The sequence below is a fragment of the Euprymna scolopes genome, chromosome 27 (genome assembly GCF_053919585.1).
Source record: "Euprymna scolopes isolate OS-2025 chromosome 27, ASM5391958v1, whole genome shotgun sequence".
NCBI classification, from domain to species: domain Eukaryota; kingdom Metazoa; phylum Mollusca; class Cephalopoda; order Sepiida; family Sepiolidae; genus Euprymna; species Euprymna scolopes.
In genome coordinates, this window is record NC_136508.1 from 39,718,840 (window position 1) to 39,743,719 (window position 24,880).

Here is a 24,880-nt window from a genome sequence, read left to right on the forward strand (position 1 = left end):
CAACATATTTGTATGTTGCATAGCATGTTTTCATACACAGAAAGAAATATAGAGGGGGGACACTGATCACATAGGGTAGAGTTAGCTACAAAGTTGTTGGCAAAGAGTTTGGCTTTGTCCGATGTTGACAAGATTACCTCCGGTCCATAGATGATGGTTAGGATAGAGCACACACTTCTTTTCAGAATCCTGTTTGTTATTTGCCAAAACTTGTAGAAACCAAACCACTGATCAGCTACTTTGGACTTGACAGACTGAGCATACACCTCTCTTGCATTCTTTATTACTCTTTTACAAGGGTTGTTGGCAGTCCTGAAAGCAGGTTTAATCTCAGTACATCTATTAGATTGGAAGCAATGGAAAAAGTAATTTTCTGTGCGCAATGGCAGCACTATAACAAAGACAACAACAAACCACGACAAGCTCTTAGGTATTTGCTGGAATTTTTTGGAGGGTATGAAGCAGTCTATACTTACAATTAACTATTCTGTCAGGTCTGATACTATAAAGGAAACATTTTCCTTTTTAAAACATTGAAAGCAGAGGTAGATCTGACATAAATGTACGGAAGTTATCCCAGTTAGCCAAAGTATCAATATACTGTACAATGTCAGAAGACTTATTACATTTTGTTTTTATCTTATTTGAACCAACTGAGTGGTCGGAAAACCTAAGTGGAGACAGAACGGAGGATGAACATAGCTCAGGGAAAGTTGTGAGAAAAAGGTCACGGAGACTTGCATACTGACCATCAGTGTCGAGCACACGAGTGGGTTTGTGAACAACCTGAGGTCAGAAGCAACCTTCCCTCATCTGCCTTGTTTGAATGGGCTAACTATTCCATGTTGTGAACATTGAATTTTCCGCAGATGTGAATGTTAGCCAAAGGATGAACAGACAGGATGTGGTCAATTTTCTTAGATATTCTCTTAATAATAGTAACTCCGCTGTTGTGGGGGTGGTAGAGGGCAAATATAAATGCAGTGCTGTGAGCAAGTGCAACCCGGAAGCACATATAGGACAATTTAGGATCATCTCTGGAAATGTCTCTATCACATGGAAAGTCATCTCTAATGTAGGCACATATTCCATGCCCATGGCGATTTTGGGAATCAGATTTGGATGTTAAATTAAAATATCCTTTAATTAGGAACTTATCTAGAGAAATAGTCAGTACAATGCCAGTTTTGCTTAGGAATAATAGGTCTGGTTTGGTCTCCTGGAATTGGGTTTCAACTTCTGGAAGGTCTGAACGTAGACCTCTGATGTTGGAGAAGACATAATAGTAGGAGTCTACATTGGAAGTTGGAGTTCTGGGTTTAATCTTGTATTCTTTCTGGAGACTTTTCATGATGGAGTTTTGGGATTTGTGGAATAAGTTGACAGACTTAGAACAGAGCAAAGAGGGAAAGTAAGGGAGAAAAAGAAGCAAAGCAATAATTTTGCATTTTTAATTTATAAACCATGATAAGGTAAAGCCATAACAATGACCCATTAATATGGCATTAAGAAGTCCCACCAGAAGCTACTGCATTCACCAAATGGCAATACTAGAAAAGAACTGATGGATCAATCAGGTTGGTTAGTTGGTTGTTTTTGTTTTACGGCATATCAACCCTTTTCAGGTTATTTAATGCTGAATCTAATGACTTTGAAGAAATTTTTTTTAATAGAATTATTTGTTTTTTAAGTCGGTTTCTATTTAACCCATAGTTGGAACCCTAACAGGTACTACGACTCCGGGTCAGAGTGAACCTGGGAGCAATGGCAATTAAAAGGTGGCTCCACACTACCCAAAGCGCGCAAACTGGAGCCTCACCATTGGATATAGTTTAAGGTCATATCCAGGACCAGAGTCAATCCGGATGTGAGCAAATATTACTTATTTTACCAATGATATTATGTATTATTTGGATTACCGTTCTCATCTTAAGTGTTACTCACAACGTTTCAGTCAAAGTAATACGGAATTTTGAACAGAACCCTTTATTTAATCCATGAGGGTAGCATGTTCTTGTTCCATCAGCGATTGTATTTTGAATATTGCCTCCACTGAGGATTGAACCTCCTATCCCCAGAAAAATTTTACCCACTACTTTATCTGTTTTCCACAAGGACATATGGCAACATGAATAAAATACTAGATAAAATTCCAATGTAACTGACACTCTTTCCTAAAATTCACAATGATACATATTACATAACAAATATATCTGATTTATATCCAATCAGTCGCAAAGTTCTAAAACAAATACAAGATACGAGGTGCCTTTAATAAGTTTCCAGACTTTTTTTCTTATGGGCACTTTTATTGACAGTACACACATGAAACTCTAGTCCCTTTCAAAGTAATCTCCTCCATCTGCACTGCACTTGTACCATCCCAACAAGTCCTGGAAGACCCCATGAAAGTCCTCTTATGTGAGCATGTCAATGACCCTCGTCACAGCCTCTTTCATCTCAATTGTCTGGTAGACATTTTTTTTGTTATATGAATAAAACCAAAAAGAGGAAATTTGTTTTCATTTGTACAAAAGAGAAAAATCAGAAGAAAAAAGAAAGACACATACCTTCATGAAGAGGTAGCAACGTGACGGCTGTGGACAATCGGCCACTCCCTAAACTGACCAAATGAGGCTTTTCTGAATGGACTTTATATGCTGTACCTGCTTCTGTTACCTCCAATTGGTCCTACAAAAAATTTAAAAAAACACTTTAATTTGGCATTAATTACGTTTTATAGCATCTTCAAACCGCTATTCATTCAATATTATACTGGAAAAAAAAGAAAATAGACTTCAAATATTCCTGGGCAGGGCCGGGTCTACATCAATTATTGTTAAAAAAAAAAAACAAAAAAAAAAAACAAACAGATTTATGTTTAACGCTAAAAGGACAAAACCTTGTACCCAAATGGTTCGGTGCTCCTATTCATTTAATATTACGCTGGTAATAAAAGAAAATAAAAATAGACTACTGTTCTCATCTTGAGTATCTTCTCCAGGTGTACTTTGTTGAACTCCGGAACGTTTCTGTTCAACTCGGGAATTTGGACGGAATTCGGAACGGAACCCTTTATTTACTTCATGGAGGTAGCATGCTCTCGTTCCATCAGCCATGACTGGATAGAGATCCTAAGTAATTCACAATTGTGTTTTTTGATTACCCGCATGGAGAATTGAACAGTAGTCCGATGAATCCAAATCATATGAATAACGAATCCTCATCTCAAAAATTCAGAAACGTCACATAAAAATAAACTTTAAATATTCCTGGGCAGTGCAAGGTCTGGGCAGATATACTACATCAATAATATACTACATTAATCATTGGAAAAAAACAGATTTTATCTAATGCTAAAAGGATAAAACCTTGTACATACTCAATTTTGTATAAATAATACCTCATTTTTAACAAAGTTAAAAAAAGAAAAATAATTTTTAAATAACTTATCTTAAAATCTTCTTAATTTTTATTTAACTCATGAAACATTCTTAATTTTAGTCAGATAAGTTGGAGAAAAGCGGTTATGATTGACAAGATGAAATAAATGGTTATATTGTCGCGGTTTGTCGAATCACCGCATTCATTTTAGTAAACAATGGCTACACTCAACAGAAGAAACAACAACTTGACAGACATTTCCTTTTGTTTTAATCACAATCAAGAGAATAGAAACATAAAACTTAAACTTTTCACAACTAAACAAAAACAACAAACATTTCATTTTGAACTCAAATTAATATAGACACAGTCAATAATACCTAAAACTCTTGATTGTGACAAGTTTGGTTGGCAATTAATTTTAGTCATTTGATAGTTTATCAACACAAGTCCTGTAACTTCAGCACTCTTTCATAAACAGAGCACTTTTTCGGCAAATTTTTCCAATCCGGCTAGCAGGTAGCTTCCCAAATTTTGACTGTGATGCCCTCAGTCAAATCATTTGAGTCCAGCAGCCAAAGAGTCTCAGCAGCAGTTGCAGCAGTAGTTTTAGGATTAACTACAACAAACTATTGTTGCGAATCAAACAGCCCTTTTCAGGGCTACCTTCCATAAACTACTGCCACAAACTACCTGTATACAAGCTACTATTGCCTGCCCTAACTTCTGAGACTGCCCTCTACAACCAGCAAACTCTGGCTCACTTCAGCACCTCCTGCAGCCTTCAGCACTTCCCAAGTTCCAGAGCCCACTGACGTCTAGCAATCAGTTTCCAGCAACTGATCCTGTCTCATGTGAACTGATCCTAAGTATACAATCTCAATTACCTACAAATTTACCATTTCGATTCTCAATAAATAAAAAACAATATTCATCTTTAAACTGATATCAGTGTCTGTCTGTCATTCTTTGCTATTATCTTTTTGGCTTTGCATCTACTTTGTTCGTTGTATGGTTGATTGGCACCGTCACAACTGTCGACCCACTGCAACAATCTATAAAAATTGAATTAAACATCTACTCAAAATAAATATTTAGCATTTCAGTAGAATGTTTCTCCCTTCAAATGCAAGTATATCATATATTTGAACAAATAGAATATGTGGGTGCGAACACATAATAAAATGATTAATTTTTCCCTGCTTAAACAGTTTATATGATAAAAAAAAATATGGATGGACACAACCTAAATAAATCATTCATACTCAGCATTTAAAGTAATTCTTAAAGCATATTTCAACATTTCATCTATGATTCAAAATTATTACATTTGTTCCAAAAAAGCTGCTCCTCCAAAATATGTAGTCCTACACAGCAAAAACTTTTACTCTCTATCCATCAAGTCATCTCCTTTCAATCACATCACCATATTTCATCCTTCACATTTTAGGTCACTGCTTACTATTTCAGATTTTCCAATCACAATAATTCCAACATACTGTACTATGATATTTCAAAAAGCTTCCTTACTTGCATTTACATTCCAGATGGAGTCATGATTATGTTCCAAGTGAATACTGAAAGGCTTCATTTTCTGGAATGTCTACACACACACACACACACACACGCTATATATATATATATATATATATATATATGGCGATTAAGCTACACTGAATATTCTGCATTTCATCCACTCTAGGACTCCTCAGGCTTATGCATAAATTCTGTGGTTGTTTATCGTTTTTATATGCTCCTCTTCTATTGAGATTTTAGTTAGCCAATCAGTTTTCTAGTATCCACCGCGCCCCTTCCTATCAGCCAATGGGCATGGATTTTATCGGACAAAGGATCTGTTTTAAAACTAGGTTAGGCTAGAGGAAGGGGCGCGGTGGATACTAGAAAGCTGATTGGCTAACTAAAATCTCAATAGAAGAGGAGCATATAAAAACGATAAACAACCACAGAATTCGCGCATAAGCCTGAGGAGTCCTAGAGTGGATGAAACGCGGAATATTCAGGGTAGCTTAATTGCCATATATATTTTATAAATTACTAACTAGCTCTACCTACGTATTGAGCACTTTTGAAGTAAATACTTAAAGTTTACGCATAAATCTATACTTTCGTATATTAATTTTATGTGAGTAAATTAAGTAGTTTTATATATATATACATATATATATATATATATATATGTCATCCACATGCAGTACTGTTTCATTGCATCACAACTCATCAATATGGTTAGACTAGCACCTTTCCCTAGCCAGGGATTGAACCTACAACCATCACGTTAATGGTCGGTATATGTATTTATTATTTCAACCTCGGGAGTATTTGCTTAAATCATTACAAGATTGTTTCTATAGACGGGATGAACAAATTATTCAGCTTATGTCATCAGACAGTTTAAGCCAAAAGAAAAATTTTTTTTTTCCTTTTTGGCTTAAATTCTCTGATGACATTGGCTGAATAATTTGTTTATCTCGTCTATAGAAACAATCTTGTAATGATTTAAGCAAATACTCACGAGGTTGTAATAATAAATATATATTAAGTTCTACCAATGTATTGAGCACTTTCTCCTTGTTTTTTTTTACCAAATATACTTAATATACATACATATATATATATATATATATATATATATATATATATATATATATGGAAACAGCACTAACCCTATGTGGGTTAAACCAGCTTCCTCTAAAGGAAGAAGTAACATGGGAGTATTAAATTCGCAATCCGCACCAAGCAGAATATGCAAATAATGACACTGTTCTTCATATCTTTTCGTCTTTGACTTCACAAATCATTACTGCAAAAAAAAAAAAAAAAAAAAAAAAAAATCGAGCAACATGTCTAACAATTTCCTTTGGGAATAAAACAAATGTTTCTGTGAAGCTCACTTGCCATAAGTATATTTTTTATATACTATTAAGCTCTACCCATGTATTGAGGACCATTGCAGCAAGTACTAAAACAGAAAAATATATACGAGCCCAGCAGCCGAAGGATATCAGCAGCAGTTGAAGGAGTATTCAAACAGCTCTTTTCAAGGCTAACTACAACCAGCAGTAATTGTGAGTTGAACAGCCCTTTTTAGAGCTAACTACAACTAGCAGTAATTATGAGTTGAACAGCCCTTTTTAGGGCTAACTATAACCAGCAGTAATTGTGAGTTGAACAGCCCTTTTTAGGGCTAACTACAACCAGCAGTAATTGTGAGTTGAACAGCCCTTTTTAGGGCTAACTACAACCAGCAGTAATTGTGAGTTGAACAGCCCTTTTTAGGGCTAACTACAACCAGCAATAATTGTGAGTTGAACAGCCCTTTTTAGGGCTAACTACAACCAGCAGTAATTGTGAGTTGAACAGCCCTTTTTAGGGCTAACTACAACCAGCAGTAATTGTGAGTTGAACAGCCCTTTTTAGGGCTAACTACAACCAGCAGTAATTGTGAGTTGAACAGCCCTTTTTAGGGCTAACTACAACCAGCAGTAATTGTGAGTTGAACAGCCCTTTTTAGGGCTAACTACAACCAGCAGTAATTGTGAGTTGAACAGCCCTTTTTAGGGCTAACTACAACCAGCAGTAATTGTGAGTTCAACAGCCCTTTTTAGGGCTAACTACAACCAGCAGTAATTGTGAGTTGAACAGCCCTTTTCAGGGCTAACTACAACCAGCAGTATTTATGAGTTGAACAGCTCTTTTCAGGGCTAACTACAACCAGCAATAATTGTGAGTTCAACAGCCCTTTTTAGGGCTAACTATAACCAGCAGTAATTGTGAGTTGAACAGTTCTTTTCAGGGTTAACTACAACCAGATGTAATTGTGAGTTGAACAGCTCTTTTCAGGGTTAACTACAACCAGCAGTAATTGTGAGTTGAACAGCCCTTTTCAGCGTTAACTACAACCAGCAGTAATTGTGAGTTGAACAGCTCTTTTCAGGGTTAACTACCACAAAGTATTTGGTCAGTGTAACGTAAATTATTTCCCTGTAAAATTTCTTCTTTTATCTACAAGAGAAGAAAGACTATTTTTTTAGATCGTCAAGGCCAAATATTAGCTGACGTGATATTGTAAACAAACACAGACGGAATTTGATGAACAGCATGATCATTATTATTTATTTATTTTTATTTTTTTTGCGAATTAGTCCACCAGGCAAATTATTCTTTGTACTATATAATATCCAATAGAGGATTGATTCTATAACCATACATATACAATCTGTATAAATTAAAATATGTTTAAGCATATTTTATTACCTGGCAACGCCGGGCGTCCAACTTGTGTGTGTGTGTGTGTGTGTGTGTGTGTGTGTGTGTGTGTGTGTGTGTGTGTGTAACAGTAATGTCATTTATTTATTTATTTTCCTTGCGCTACTTTTGAACGAATTATATTATTTATAAAGGAGAGTATTTTATCTTAATGCTAATTAGGAATAATTTTCTCTTCATTAATGTAATGCTTCCAGATGGGTTGTGACATATTTTTTTAAATTTAATTTTGCTTTATTTTAATATATAATGTAATATATACGTGTGCATGTATGTGTTCTTCCTTATATGGAAATATATTTATAAAAAAAAAACAAAAAAAGACGTGTTTTATTACATTCAGATAAACTATAAAATAATTTTTTTTTCAAAAAATCTTTTTAAGTTAGGAAATGTCTGAATTCAAAGGTCATCTTCAAAGGTCGTCTTAACACAGACACAGGTCAAAGGATTCAAATGTCAAAGTATTACTTACATTTGATGGTAGGGAACATTTTTGAGGGGTGGGGTGGGTACTTCTTCTTTGCCCCTACCCAACCCCTCTTTCAGTTACAAACCACAGTTTATCATTTTCCCAATTTGTTGGGGTTCAATTTATGTTGTTTTTTTAAATATATATTAAATATATATATATATATATATATATATATATATATATATATTCACAAAATCTAAAACAAAGAATCAAGTTTATATTTGTGCATCAAAGCAAAGAGCAATGGAAATCAGCTGAGTTCCAGGAATCCGATTCTCTCCCCCTCCACCATCATCAAGCTAAAATGTGGAAGGCAGAGAGAAGGTCAGGGAGAATCTATGATGCGAAAGGCCCCCCTCCCCCCCCCCCCCCCCGCGAAGCAGAGATTTATATACTTGTTAATGCATACACATAGGAAGGGATTCCATATTAAACTTGGCCTTATACATAACTTAGCCCAAGAGTGTGGAGACAAGTAAAAAAATGAGATTAAATACAAAGTGCCCCCCCCCCACTTAATAAAAAGAAATGCCTACCCTGGAATCGTTAATAAAAATTCAATCTCTTTACAATTCAACCATATTTAGTACAAATAAACCTCAGTCTCTGCCTGACTTGTACACCAAGTTTTAATCATGAATGACCAACAGTCTTTGTTTTAATGTTGTTCAATGATAAGCACACCCAGATACAATATGCAAAATTGTAAATACCACCTGACACTTCCCTCTCTTAGCACGGCCTTCATTTGCTCTATGGTGACCAGTTTATGTTTAGAAATGGTTCAGTAAGATATCTTTTAAGATAACATCACAGATAAAAAATTTGGGAGTAATGGTGTGGTAAGAGTGAAGCTCATTCATGATTACACCTACTCATGAGACGGTCACCAAAGTGCCCTCACATTTAATAACAATAAAAAAAAAAAAGACTGTTGGACATAAATGCTTGCAACTTTTACAAGTACAAATTGAAGTTAGTTCGTACCAAATATAATTGGATTGCAGAAAGGATTGTGAATTTTATTAATCATTCCATAGGTGGCTGTTTTGGGAGTAGGAGGGGTCACCCCACAGCACAGAATGATTACTAGTGCGCCATGAAGCTATAGTTGGAAGTTACTAGATATTTTATTTCATAAGTTCATATAGGCACCTCATGGCAATGCATTGCATATTAATAGGCTTATGCTACAATTAGATTTTTTTTTTTTTTTTACAAAGGAGTCACCACTTATCAAGACCTGGGGGTTACTCGAGGATAAGGGTTAATGAGTGTACGGCAGTTAATGGGATAATATTGTAGTAATTGTTATTAGTGGTAATTTGGTAAATTGGATTATTTAAGGGGAACGCCTCATCAAGAACTTGTTTACGTTGGACTTGAAGACGACCATATTGTAGTTAGTTGGAAAGCAGGAAAACAGAACGCTTCATTACAATACAGTAGTATTCCGAAGCCGGGATTTTGCAATCTCTAACCACGACTTAATTTTGCTTGAATGTAACAAGGTGGAATCGGTGATGATTAGAAGCCATGCTGGGATATGCAGAGAGCCTTACCAGATAAGTGGGATTGAAGAACCACTGCCCTAGAGCAACGGTTACCAGTGCCGTATCACAGTACGCTGCAGAATGATTACTGGTGTGCCACTAAAAAGTTATAGATGGAAGTTACAAGTTGTTAAAGTTGAAAAACAGCTTTCATATCGACCGGAATTGCTAGTATTAATAAATATTCAACACATTATGACATATACATAATACTGATGTTTTAATATAAAAAAAAAAGAAATAAAATGAATAATAAATCGTTTGTTTTAATTTTTAGATACTTTGAACTTACTAATGTTTATGAACATTTGTAAACGTTGTTGATGCTTTATATTTATTTCAAGTATTTTTTATCCAATTTTTTTTTTTTTTTTTTAAGGACTAGCATTTCAGCCCGGCATTGCCCGTGTGTTTGGAGGTGTATGTTGAGCAAAAAAAAAAAAAAAAAAAAAAAAAAATTTTTTTTTTTTTTTTTTTTTTTTTAAAACTTTGACCCCTATTATGACCCCTTAACATTTGTTTTGGGCTCAAATCAAGTTATTAAGTTAGATCTTTGTCCAAGGAACCTATATCTAAAATTTCAAGTGTTTAGACCAAAAATTGGCGGAGGAGTTTGGTAGAGTTCTCAAAGGTCAAATTGTTGAACTTTGACCCCTTAATTGCAAAATTTCTGGCCGAAAACAGATCACACAGATTTTCACAAATCTCAGTGCCCTGTATATCAAATTTCGAGTCAGTAGACTTAAAATTGACAGAGTTATTGTGTATGGAAATGTACACACACAAGCACACATGTTCACTTTTAGATATATATAGATTAAAGTTTCAACGAGAAAAAATTGGATTATGGAAGAATGCTTAATATCTGATGTGATTTTTTTATACGAATAAAATATTTCCTATATCTTTATTTTTATTGCAAAAAAAAAACTATTTTCGTGATGAATATGCTGCAAAAAATTAAAGAGCTCAATAAAAAATATTTAAAAAATTGGTCTAGTGGATGATGGGTGAGTTGGGTGGCCCAAACTATTATAAAATCTGAAATCAAATCTATATATCTATAAAAGTGAGAATTTGTGTGTGTGTGTGAGAGAGAGAGGACAACTCTCAACCTATATACTCAACGAATTTTTGATCTACAGACTTGAAATTTGGTATAACAGGGTATCCAGACATGTGGAAAACTTTTTAATCAGTTTTCTTCCGGAAAAAGAGGTGCTACAAGGTCAAAATTGAAAAATTGATACTTGAGGGTCTTCAGATATTTATCAGTCTGGTAACTGTTTTACGATTGTGCATGTGCAAATCGTTCACATGACAGCAACCTTATGTTAAGAATAAGTAGGTTTAAAAACACTTTTTAAAGATCTTGGCAAGCTGGCCTAATGGTTATCGTACTTGACTCACTGTCTTTAGGTTTTGGTTTCAATCTCAGCTCGAGTATTTGTTTTTATTTTATTTTATTTTTTTTTTTTTTACACTTACAAAAAGTGAACTGTTTAGGAAAAGCATAATACTTGCATGTACATGTCCCAGTTTCTTTCTGTTTTTATTTTTTTTTTTACTTCATTTTTTAAAGGTATTAACGCAAGTACATCTGCTAGTAAATAAAAGATACCCCCCCAAAAAAAAAACAAACAACAACAATAACAAAAAAGAAACTGAACAGCACCCAATCATTCATATTTGTTAAGCCTTCAGAGTGAGGTCTGCACAATTATATGGATAGGATACTTGTGTACACGTTAATGTATGTATGTATTTATGTGTGTGTATGGTACATTTTTTATGTGTCAGGTCATGTCATATGCTACTGGTACCTTGTAACCCAGTACTACTTGCCTCATTGGTTGGGTCACCAGCGACTAAACTGGTTCCCTCGCCAGACTTGTATGGTGAGGAGGGTGGCTAGTCTCCCTGAAGAATTAAAAACAAGACCTTCTAAAGGGCGAATGAAACCTTTTTCGAGATCAACGGCCAACTAGCACCGTGTGTGTTTGTATGTATGTATGTGTGGGTTGGGGTGGAGAGGGCTCCCGTAAACCGTGGTGAAGAAAACCTTTCTAGGAGAAGAATGCGGGTACTGGTCTCCTGCTTTAAGCTGGTCTGCAGTTTAATTTGTTGCTGGCTATCTTGCTCTTGCTTGTTGCTGGATCTCAACATTTTGAACCGAGAGAGAGAGACTTAGCTGTCTTACAAAGCTAAGACTCTGTAACATCATCTGTGTATAGATACTCCCTCAAGCATTTGTCTATAAAAATGGTCCTGTGGCGATGGAAAAGTTGTGACGTGTGAAGGCTTGAAATGCTGGAAGCATGTAATAATTGATCTCAATGACCATCTTCAGTGTCATGCCTGCTTGAGCGTGTGAATTCACGGGTAGGACTAAAAAAAAAAAAAAAAAAAAAAAAAAAAAAGTCATTTTTGGGCTCATGGACTTTAAGTGTCTGAGGGAGTGGCACTCGTCTGACAAGACGTTGCAATCCTCATGTATGGTACACATTTAGAAAATATCTTTAACATAAGTTCTATCTTGTAAAGTTCTTACAGCTTAGCAAAACGATTGCTTTTAATCGTAGACTTTGTTCAAGTTGGGTAATAGCTTTTTAAGATCAAATGTTTGATTTACAGACTTGGAATTTGGTATATAGGGTATCCAGACACCATTGGTGATTGCTGCACTACCACCTTACACTCATTAACCCTTATCCTCGAGTGGCCTTCGGGCCTTGATAAGTGGTGACTCCCAAGTAAAAAAAAAAAACAAAAAAAAAAAAAACTTTTTTTTTTCTTTTTCCTTTCAAAAAAGACACGAGTAGAATATGTTCATGTTTTGCTGCCACATAAAAAAAGGTTGGGAACCACTGTCATCAATTAATTCAAACTTTCCTTGCATCTACAACATGTAATAAAAATCAGTTTGTAATGGCATATCAAAAGATAACAGGAGTAAATGATAAGATTTGCAGGGTTAAAAGATTTCTCATGCAGATATTCAGGATGCAAGGAGGGGATCAACATGGATCATATTTACGTGTGTTCTGGATTATTATTTCATCATTCAAACATCCACACGTTTCGGTTCGTGATTACCGGTGATGCTAATTAGTTTTTAATATAGTGAGTCCTTGAAAAAATGAATACATCCCAACTAAATTTTCTTTAAAAAAATATTAATATGCAAATGTATACGAAAGATCTCTTGAGAAAAAAATAAATAAATGGGTTTTGTAAAGATTCGTATCCCAAATAGTCTTCAATTGTTTTTTGTTCAGCCTTTCTGACACCATTCTATTTTGCTTTGCATTGTAACCAGCATAATTTCTTTTTATTATTACACAAAATAATTTTGTCTTGAATTATTTAAATAATGGTGGCTTTTTTTTATGTTTTTTTTTTAATTAAATTAATAAATTAAAAATAATATCAGTCAATCAGATTTTAATTAAGAAAATGTATTCTTAAGAATTATTATCATGAGAATGTTTTTTTTATATAGTATATTCCAAACTATTTTTTCTCTTTTTTATTTTATTTATTTATTTTTTTGAGTGTATATTGATCCATAATTTTCTTAGCAATTCCTGTTTAAAATATTTACATGCAACTGTTGGAATTTTTTTTTTTACAAAAAAAAAGTCACCATTTATCAAGGCCCGGAGGCCACTTGAGGATAAGGGTTAACAAGTGTACAGTAGTCAATGGGACAATACCGTAGTAATTGTTAGTAGTGAGAATTAGGTAAATTGGATTACTTAAGGTGACGGCTCATCAAGAACTTGTTTACGTTGGACTTGAATATGACCATATTGTAGTAAGCTGGAAAACAGAAAAGAGTTCCACGGGCGTGCTGTTCTAAGAAAGCAGCTTTGTTCATGGAATCTACGTTTAGGTTTAGATACAGATAAAGAGTGGGGGAAATTATTGATAGTGGTTTCAGGTAGACGAGAGGTTTTTGTGAAAGTTTGGCGAGAGAGAGGAGACAGATTGGAGCTCGAAAGAGCACTTGCCATGAAAATAATGATAAAGCAGAGATAGATACACAATGTCTCTTCTGTTGAAAAGAGGTTGCAGGGAAGTGAAAAGAGCGCCCCCACTACGCTATGAAATCTATTTTGAACTCTATCAAGGCAGGATAAGATGCTTCTAGCAGCTCCTGTCCAGATGTGGCAACAGTACTCCATCCTTGGAGATACCTGGCTCTTATACAGGTAGAGAACTGCATCAGCAGTGAGATATCTACTGGAGTGGTAGAAGGATCCCACCATTTTTTCAGCAACCATGGCAATGGATTTGATGTACGTATTCCATTTCAAATCAGGAGTAAAGGTCAGACCCAGAAGCTTGTCAAAACATGGAGACTCCCTAAGATGAGAGCCATTCATTTCATTGTTGCTGTTCTGTAAAGGTTTTGAAGTAAGAAAACTCGGTAATTAGTGAAAACAAATTATATTGAACATAAAAACAAATACAGCAAATGAAGAGTGTGAATATACGTCAGTATGAATGCCAAGTGTGCATGACTTGCATAACTAGTGTGCTAACGCCAAGGGACACATTCTTTTAATCTTTATAATAAGTTGAAGAGTTCACTATTATCCATAGGGTGGATACACCACAAAAAGGAATGTACTAAAAAGTATACAAAAAAGTAAACCCAATGAGAAGGAAAACACTCACATATTGTATTTATAACAGGCATGTTTCAGCTAATGCTCTTTTGAAGACAGAAAGCCTAGATTCCCATCATTATCAATTTGATCTAACGAGGAGTCTGCCTCCAAAAAAAGGCATCAGGCAGAACACATCAGCATGTACGTAACCCAAATATTTATACAAATAAAATGTATATTAAAATAAAGCTTTACTTATTAAGCACTTTAGTGGATTGATACGATTTACTCATCTGAGTTTACAATATATAAATATATATATAGGGTGACCCCCCCAAAAATGGGCCCAACTCTAATTAGGCCCCGTTTCTTAGTGTTTTGTCAAAATGAAATGAAACTTTGGTCATAACTAGTTTATTATATTCAAAACATCACATCAAAAAACTTCTTTTTGTTTTCAATAATTTTATTTTAGAATGCTTTTGCCGATTATTTTATTTATTTATTTGTTTTTTTTTTTTTGTTTTTGTTTTTTTTTTTTTTTGGGGGGGGGGTCACCCTGTATTCATTTCTTACATTATTTAATGTGGTCATATAAAATCTTATAAAGATGCACTGATTTTTGGTATTAGCTTCAACAGTGCTCAATACGTAAGTAGAACGAGGTAGTAAGTTATTTATTCAACTTTCAAAGTAATCTCCTATGACTGCAATGCTCTTGGTGTACCATTCCAACAAGTTCTGGAAGTCTCCTTGTGTGAACATGTCAATGACCCTCGTCACAGCCTCTTTCATCTTCTCAATTGTTTCAGAACGCCAACCTCTAAGGTTTTCAAGGAATGGTCGTGCTAACTATGAATAACAGCCTGTGGATTTAACATCTAATTTGGAGCTACTTCATTTCAAATGCATGATGATTTAATAAAAATTCCCCTTTTTAAAAAATTTGATGGTGAATGTGAGGGGCGTTAGAGTAGATATTTGTATGAGAGTGAAAACTGTTGCAACCTTCTGTTTTGAAAGACTTATTTAGGAGAAACAGCTAAGCTGGTGCAAATGTAAGTAATTTTATAAAAATGACAAAATGAACATATTTTCCAGAAACACACATCAGGGCTTGGCTTATCTGGCTGTTGGAAGAGATAAGCATAATATGGTTTTAGTTATAAACTTGTGATATATAGAGGGGAAAAAATCCATATATATATATATATATATATATATATATATATATATATATATATATATATGTTAGCAGACCACCCGGCGTTGTCCAGTCATAAAATATGCATAAATATTATATTTTAATGCATTCATAAACCGATACATGTACATGCAGTTTTTGTTTTTTTCTAAACAGTTCACTTCTTGTAAGTAAAAAAATAAATAAATAAATACTCGTGCTGAGATCGAAACCAAAACCTAAAGACAGTGAATGAAATATAATAACCATTAGGCCAACTTGACACAATCTTTAAAAAGTGTTTTCAAACCTACTTATTCTTAACATAAGTAATCTCTCATGTGAACGATTCACACATGTGCATTCGTGAAACAGAAACAAATAAAAATCTAATGAGCCTGCCTCCCCCCTCCGCATACAAATTTTTCAATTTTGATCTATTAGCAGCCATTTTTTTTCGCACGAAAACTGATTACAGAGTTTTACACGTGTCTGAATACCCTGTATACCAATTGGAGAAAATATAGGTATTTGCTTAAATTATAAAAACATAATAGTTAAAAAAAATAAATAAAAAAAAAAATAAAAAAGAAAGAAAGAAAAATATAACTGTGGAAAGAGTCTTTCCTTTGTTTCAATTTGTGTAGAGTTATATTATACTGTGATTTAATGTCAGTTTCAGAGCAAAAAAAACAAAAACAAAAAAAAAATTACAAATTTCTCAGAGAATTTAAATCATACTTGAGCAAGTGCAAGTAGTTACAAAGCAGTTTGTTGCCAAATAAAAAATAATTTCTTGGAGTTAATTTGAATTCTTTTTAGAAACGTGTGTAAATTGTTCTTTGCTCTGAAACTGACATGAAATCAAAACATAATTCTAATATGTCGATTTACTTAGAGCAAATTCATTACAAATTTTGGAATAACCATTTAAAAGATTTCAATACTGATCTTTATTTTGCTTTGGAATTTGCTTCAAGAATCAATCTGAACTCTATACCATCATGTGGATGTGTGCGTGTGGAGGGGATTGTGAAACCAATTAGGACTAACCAAGCTTCAATGCTCTCAGATAAAACATCAATTTATGTTCCAAACAACTCCAATTTTAGAGGTTAATGTCAGCCAAATATGATTTATGGGAATTCATGAAGTGTATAGATAACAAGAACCAGCGCCTTGACTATGGCTATATTATATATATATATATATATATATATATATATATATATACATACATATATACTAGCTGTACCCTGCCACGTGTTGCTGTGGCTCAATTTAGGGCAATGAAAAAATCTAATAAAAAGAGAAAATGCATGTTTCTTATATTTTTAGTACAGTAATCCACTTCAAAAAGTGGGGGGGAAAAAAAAAAAAAAAAAAGAAAGGACCAAAATGAAAAAAAAAAAAAGGACCAAAATGAAAAAAAAAAAAAAAAAAAAATGGCACTCTTGCAGAATTGGATCCGGATCCTCGGGAGTTTCCGTCAAACATGGCTTCGGCTCGACAAACAATCAGTAGATTAAGCCGAACGTTGCTAAAATGTTGAAACGCTAAATAGAGTTTCTTTTCTTTTTTTTTTTTGTATTAAAAACATACGAGTTTTTAATTAATATTTGGGTGGGAGGGGGGTTACTATACACAGATTCAAAAAAGTTGTCCAAAAACAAATAAATGAAAGCAAAGGTAACATAAATTCCTTTTCTACATAACTGGATATTTTTTTAGTATTTTTATTTAATGTAAAATGTTCAATCGCCTCGAGAAAAACAAAACAAAAAAAAACAGTGTTTATCGATGTATTTGAAAAAGACAAATGGTTGTGGACTCTGTTGAATATGTTAAGTTTGGGAAAAGAAGTTAAAAATTAAAAAACTATACAAAACAGTGTCAGAAACCCACCGAATATATGTTACCGTGGCATAGGCTAACATATTCGGTGGGGTTCGGACAATATTTTGTATATATCTTTTTTAGTTTTAACTCATTTTCCCAAACTTAACGTAATCAACAGTGCCCGCTACCATTTGTATTTTTCAAATACACCGATAAACACTGTTTTTCAAGCCGACTAAACGTTACATTAAATAAAACGGGTTTGTATTACTAAACACAGATACGAAAAAGTTGTCGAGAAATAAATATATAACAAATAAATGTTATCAAAGGCAAGATAAGTTACTTTTCTACCTAACTGGACAAGATTTTAGTGTTTTTATTTGATGTAAAATGTTTAATCGGTTCGAAAACATGCAGTGTTTATCGGTATATTTGAAAAATATAAATGGCAGCAGACTGTGTTGAACACGTTAAGTTTGGGAAAACGGGTTAAAACTAAAAAGCTACACAAAATATTGTCAGAAACTCACTTAATATATCTTACCATGACACAGGCTGACATATATTCAGTGTTTTTTAACAGTAATTTTGTATAGTTTTTTTAGACTTAACTCATTTTCCCAAACTTAACGTGTTTAGCACAATCTGCCGCCATTTGTAATTTTCAAATATAGCGGTAAACGCTGTGTTTTTCGAGCCAAATAAGCATTTTGCATTATATAGAAACACTAAAAAATCATCCAGTTTGGTAGAAAAGTAACTTATTTTGCCTTTGATAATATTTGTTATAAATTTGTTTTTTTGAAAACTTTTTTGAATCTATGTATACAGTAATACAAACCCAATAAAAACACTAGAAATTATCCAGTTAGATAGAAAAGTAACTTATCTTGCCTTTGATAAAATTTACATGTTATATATTTGTTTTTGTTGACAACTTTTTCAAATTCTTTGTGCAAGTACAAACCCGAACGGGGTATTTTTCTGTCTATTTTTATTTTTGATAACACGCTATTTTAAAATAGTTTTTCCAAGTAAAAACTAAATTTCATGATAGCTTTTTTTTTTTTTGTATTTTTTTTTTTTTACATTAGATCCACCTCCACAATTTTCTTTAAAATGACTACTTTTAAAGGTTTTCGACTATGCTGAATAAGAAAATCTCATTTAAAATTTGCAGAGGCAAGTAGTTTTCGAGATATAAAGACCAAATTCCAATTATTTTTAAATTTCTAAAGATTTTTTTTTTTTCATGTTTTTTAATTTTTGGGTTACCATAAAAATCATGTAATGTGTGTGCATATATTTTCCCAGATGTAAAAATACATGGGGGGGGGGTACATGAATTTTAGTTCTGCTGCTAGTTTCTTTTTTTTTTTCTTTTTTTTTTTACACACGGTGGTCACCACTTATCAAGGCCCGGAAGCCACTCAGGAATAAGGGTTATTGCAAGTACAGTACGTTAGTGTGGAGATTTGATGAAGTGTTTACTTAAGGGGGCGGTTCATTAGGAATTTGTTAACGTTGGACTTGAACACATCCAAGTTGTAGTCAGGTTGGAAGCAGGCAGACGGAACAGAGTTCCACAGGCGTGCAGTTCTAAGAAAGAAGCTTTGTTCATGGAATCCACGTTTTGATTTAGGCACAGATAAAGAGTGGGGGAAATGCTAGTTCAATATCATTAAATATTAAGCATTTTATCATTATAGTATCTGCAATATCAATGGAAAATTAAGTTAACAAAAAAAAATTTCAAAGAATTGTATCAGAAAGCATGAACAATTTTTTCCAATTCCAATTAAATATTCCAATATTTAATTCCTCTCCATCCCCGATTCATCATCCCAACAGCATAGTATCTATGATAGAATTACTTGTAATAATAATAATAAAATGTTCTGTTTTTACCAAGAACTGCAAACTATCATGAAAAAAACTTCTGTGTCACTATAAAGTATCATCTATATATCTAAGGTTTTTGACAGAGTATGGCATGAAGATCTTCTCAGGAAAATCACATCATACGGTATCACTGGAACATAATTAAATCCTTCTTAGATAAGAGAAAAATCCAGGTTGTCCTCGATAGTCGTACATCTAAACAATATGATATAAATGTGGGAGTGCCTCAGGGGTCTATCCTTGGACCTCTATTATTCCTAATATTCATAAATGACCTCCCTGACAAAATTGTTTGTGAGATGGGTATATATGCTGATGACACCACGCTCTATAACAGACACGGCAGGAAAACAAATGAACACATATCTAAAGAAATGGCAGAAACACTAGAGAATGACCTCCAATCTGTAGTGGAATGGAAAAAAAATGGCTGGCCACATTCAATGCTGTTAAGACTAAACTTGTTTCCTTCAATAACTACAAGAAACCTTTTCTACCACCAATAGCACTGGCCAAAGACTCCTCATCTGAAAGTACATCTTTTAAACTCCTCGGACTAACGTTTACAGGAAACACGAGTTAGAACCATTACATTGAGAGTATTGCCAGGACCGCTGCGAAAAAGGGAAGTTCTCTCTACCATGCTAGAAAGTTACTAACGCCCGAAAGTATCCTGTACCACTATAAGGCCACCATTCGCCTATGTATGGAGTATTGTTATCATATTTGGGCTGGTGCATCTGCTACTAGTATCTCACTCCCAGACAAGGTTCAAAAGAGAGTCGCCAACCTAATAGGTCCTGAACTGTCATCTAAGCTTCAGCCTCTGTCCCATGTAGCATCCCTCTGCCTGTTCTACAAGTACTTTAACAGTGAATGCTCCGAAGAATCGCAAATACTTGTACCCCCTTGACGTAAATACCCCCTACTAACCCGACAAGCAGCAAAATCCCACCCTTTCACAGTTTAGATCCCTAGATGTAAGAGAGCCTTCTACACCAGTAGTTTCTTCCCCAGAACCGCTAGACTTTGGAATTCCCTTCCGGGTTCCTGCTTCCCCAACTGTACTGACATGCAGAAGTTCAAGTGTAACGTGAACCGACATCTTGCTGCCCAACTCCCCACATAGTACCCCTGTAGCTTATGTCCCTGATAGTAGATTTTGTACACAGTCTACCTTACTATTCATCTTCAAAACTGGAGGAAAGGGAATTATTAACAAAAGCAACTGGATAGCTTTGGGTTCATTTGGACACGGCACGCAAGTAGTCATTAGACCGTTTCTTATATTTATATGATGGCTCACAAGGATACCCGGCGTTGCCCAGGGTCATATAAATTTTAATAGAAGTGAAATTATGTGTAATATCTTTAAATTAAAATTTCTATCCTTCCTTCTCTCTCAAGCCGTCACTTTATGTTTCTCTCTTTTCCTCTCCTCTTTATCTGTAAACCTATTAGTATCTTTTGTCTAACTCTCTCTCTTGTCTTACTGTGCTGAAAAAATGTAATTCAGATACTGGAGCCACCTTTTTCAAATGTAATACTGCATTTTAATATTTATTGCTTATGGGCAACTCCACATAGAACAAAACAATGACATTCTTGAATAACTGTGAATTCCGTTCTGTCGACCTGTTTCCAGAAGAATACGAAGACCATTCCTTACATTTATATGATGATTTTCCTCCATTGCTTGCGAAGATGACCATGATCATGCAATTGTTCCGTGTGTTTGGAGATGGCTTGTTAAACAGATTTGAGCTCTGAAATATTTGTATTTTCCGCATGTTTGACACTGGTAGGATAATTCTGTATCAGAAATGTTGATTGCACTGTCTTTTATAATGTCACGTTTCCTCTTGTGTTCTTCATTGCATGCGGATTCAGCAATTGTAGCCCCTTTATGAGTTGCAGCACATCTGTCTTAAGTTAGTCTTTCCAATGAGTTAGATTACAAACCAAACTGTTTCAGGACGACCTTCAGATTGTCCTTGAACTGTTTCAGCTGACTTTCTGCAGATCTTTTTCCTTAGACAGCTTACAGTAAAGGAGCCGGTTTGGGAACCTTGAATCAGGCATGCGGTATATATCACCTACCCACCGAACCTGGCACTGCTATAGCATATAGACACACATAGATGTTTAATACATAATATAGACATATGCTTAACATATGTATAAAAAAAAGAAATGCACAAATTACAACAGATATTTGGAAAATATATTCTCAGATCATTCTAAAAGATATTTTCTTTCTGATAAATTTTTTCTCAGAAAAAAAAAAAGGATAATTGGTCCAGAATAACCAACATCCATCATCTGAATGGATGCATTTAAGCTCGAAATGTCTGAAACACACCAAGGCATTTATCGTACAAATCACATAATCGTCCTAGTTTTACTAAATTAACGCCTGTTAAAGGTCATTTATTCCTGCAACACAAAATAGATTTTCCATTGGTGAGGATTTGCAAATTTTACAGATCATAGACTTGCAGCTGCAAGGTGTACAGTTGTTTTTTGTAATAGAAGATACAACTCACACAAGCGGCTGCATCTCTGTTTAACCTGTCTGATGATGGGATCGGGGAAGGAAAAACAAAAAAAGAAACTTACGTTTGTAGATTGATTCTTTATACACATGTGGCATCAATTTGTATACGAGGGGAATAGAGGTTTAAGAAGGACAAATTGAAGAGGGCAGGGAATCGAGTTTTTAACACTCAGGAGAGTTGGTGTTGTGAATTTTCATTTAATTACAGAGTTAGTACGAATTGAGGTGTTGGTAAGGAGTTCTGACAAGTTTTTATTTATTTTTTTTTTTTTTCATTTACACATTTTAGTTATTAAAACAGTGAGGTAGAGGATTCCATCAGAAATCAAGTACTTTCTGGAGTGCTTGAATGATCGAATCATTCTTCCATATATATGGTAGCTCCCTTCAGTCTTGACAGACTATGGATACCCACTGTAAGGGTGCCTGTACGTGGAATTTTCGTGGTAAGAGTCACACAATCCCCAACCACATCTCTCCCAAGTCAGCGTTGTTAAATACCACTGACAAGTGGAGGTTCAGGACAATTGGGAACAATGCCGTGATAAGTTGAGAGCACATACAATACCTAGAATTCTTAAATGATCACCCATCTGGTATTAACCAGCTCAACATTGCTTAACTTCAGTGATCTGATGAGAACAGATATATATATATATATATATATATATATATATATATATATATATATATACATACACACACACACACTAGCAAATTACCTGCCGTTGCCCGATCGTAAAATATGCTTAACTATGATATTTTAATGTATGCAAATTTCATGTTGATTATTATAGAGCCAATTCTCTATTGATTATTATATTGTACCCAATATATAGTTTCCCCTCCCCCGCCATGGCCTGGTCATAAAATATGCTTAAATATGACATTTCAATTGATGCAAGTTTTTTATTTATTATTATATAGTTAATACTCTATTGATTATTATATTGTACCCAATATATAGTAATAATTTCAAAAGAAAAAAAACGTGACTCAATCGAAACCAAAACATCCAGCCTTATTCATTACAGAATCCATACACATACCAAAACTTAAAAAATAATGTTGTTAAAGATATAAATGTATTTAAATGTATATTTGCACATGCATAAAAATAACATATTTAGTTTACTTATGCCTGCCAAGTTCCAATTTTTTTCAATTTTAACCCCTTAGCAGCTATTTTTACTGGCTGAAAACCATATTAAATTTCTTCCATAGGTTCTAATCCCCTATATATCAAGTTTCAAGTCTGTAGACAAAAAAATTGACAAAGTCATTCGGTAGAGACCATTCTTTACACAAAGTCATTTATATATAAATGACTTGTATATCATATATTATATATTAGTGTTGGGACAATTATTCAGAATTGGTAATCAGAAAAATCTGAACTTTTGGGAATATCGGAATCGGTATCGGAAAAAATTGTGCATATTTTCTGATGCTAAAAATGATTTCTTTAATTATCTTTTTGTATTCGATTTTGTTTGAAACAAAATCTTCCAATGGTTGTTTGATGCCTCCGTTCAGTCTCGAAAGACAAAGGATACCCTCTGTAGAGGCAGCTGCACATGTAATTATGAGGCAAGGGTTGCGCAATCTCCAACCACACCTCTCCTGAATCGGCACTGCTTGGGTCCAGTGACTAGGAGAAGTCTAGGACGACTGGAAACAATGCTGAGATAAGCGGAGAGCATATACAGCTTCTGAAAGTCCCAAATGGTCACCCATCTGGTACTGGTCAAACTCATCGTTGCTTAACTTTGGTGATCTGATGGGAACCGGTGTGTCCAACGTGATTATGCTGTACAATGGTTGTAGTAATAAGAAAATAAATATTTATTGATTTTCAACGACTGATAAAAAGCTAAAATCTATAGATCACCTCCAACCCTAACCCCCAACGCAAGTGTGTTTTACGTTTCAGAAAATATATGTACATTTAATGTGTTTTACAGTAATCATTAAAAATAGCTTTTATCGAAATATTTAGAGATTTATAAAGAATCGGAATGTTATTGTATTGGAATCAAGAAAAACATTGGAATCGTCCCATCACTAATATATATGTGTGCGTGTGTGTAGCTCGATATATAACATAAGCTGATCAGATCTTCCTCTTTTATTTTGTAAAGAAAGAGAGTGGTTATGCCTTGAGAGCTGCTCTAATTCTTGACGAGTAAAAGTGCTTGACTGATAAGCAAAAGCAATTCTGACTTTTAGGTTTACGTCAAAGTGATCCGACTTTTTTTTTTTTTTATTATTATTTTATTGGGGAGTGGGGGATTTCATTATCACTACGGGGATGAGTTAGAAAATTACATCTTATCTAGATGTACATTGCTGTAAACTGCTAGAAAAAATAAAATCTCCAAAAGCAAATAATTGCTCACTTGCCTTTTTTTTTTTTACCCTGCCTCCATTGTTATACGAGGCATCAGAATGAAACAAATAGAAACTGAGAGATGAAATTACCAACAAAGCAATTTGCAAATGTGTCCCCAAAATCGGACTAATATAGTGATCAGATATATATTAAATATAAAAAAACATAAGAGGGAAAAGTCAAACAAGATCATGTGAGTTTGGAGAGAGGGTAGTTTTGAAATAGTTAATTAATTCTACTTAATCGGCTGAAATCTGCCCTCTCTGAACAGATCAAGAAATAACTTTTTTAGAGCCATAGTGGAGACGGTGCTGCTTTATGATTCACCAGCATGGACTCTCAGTAAAAAACTTGAAAGTTAGATGGAACTTATACTGAAATGTTCCAGGCAATATTAAACTAAAACTGGAAAACACACCAAACCATTATCTGTCAGTCTGGTCGGCTGCTCAGGATCTCTTCAGTCATAAGAGAAAGAAGAAGACGGAATGCTGAAGAAAAAATAAGGTTGTCAGTGATGTGGTACTGTGGGATCCTAAACGCGGAGCCGCTAAAGCAGGGAGACCTGTTAAGACGTACTCAAAATTATTGACAGAAGACACTGGCTTACAATTTGATCTTCCTAAGGCCATGGAAATTTGAGACCTGTGAAGGGAAATAGTCAGTTTGGTTCAGGTAACCCACCAGAT

At 34.3% G+C, this 24,880-nt stretch overlaps 1 protein-coding gene and 1 pseudogene across 17 annotated transcripts in view; both read right to left on the reverse strand.

Moving 5' to 3' along the window:
* Positions 1 to 24,880, reverse strand: part of LOC145248835 (pleckstrin homology-like domain family B member 2) — an 839,292-nt gene that overhangs the window by 455,096 nt on the left and 359,316 nt on the right. For all 17 annotated transcript variants that reach the window (XM_080110546.1, XM_080110540.1, XM_080110537.1 and 14 more), the window contains one exon: positions 2,571 to 2,691. In XM_080110546.1, coding sequence (XP_079966672.1) covers positions 2,571 to 2,691 — 121 coding nt within the window. The remainder of the gene's footprint in view (positions 1 to 2,570; positions 2,692 to 24,880) is intronic.
* On the reverse strand, positions 23,500 to 23,617 carry LOC145249284 (5S ribosomal RNA; annotated as a pseudogene).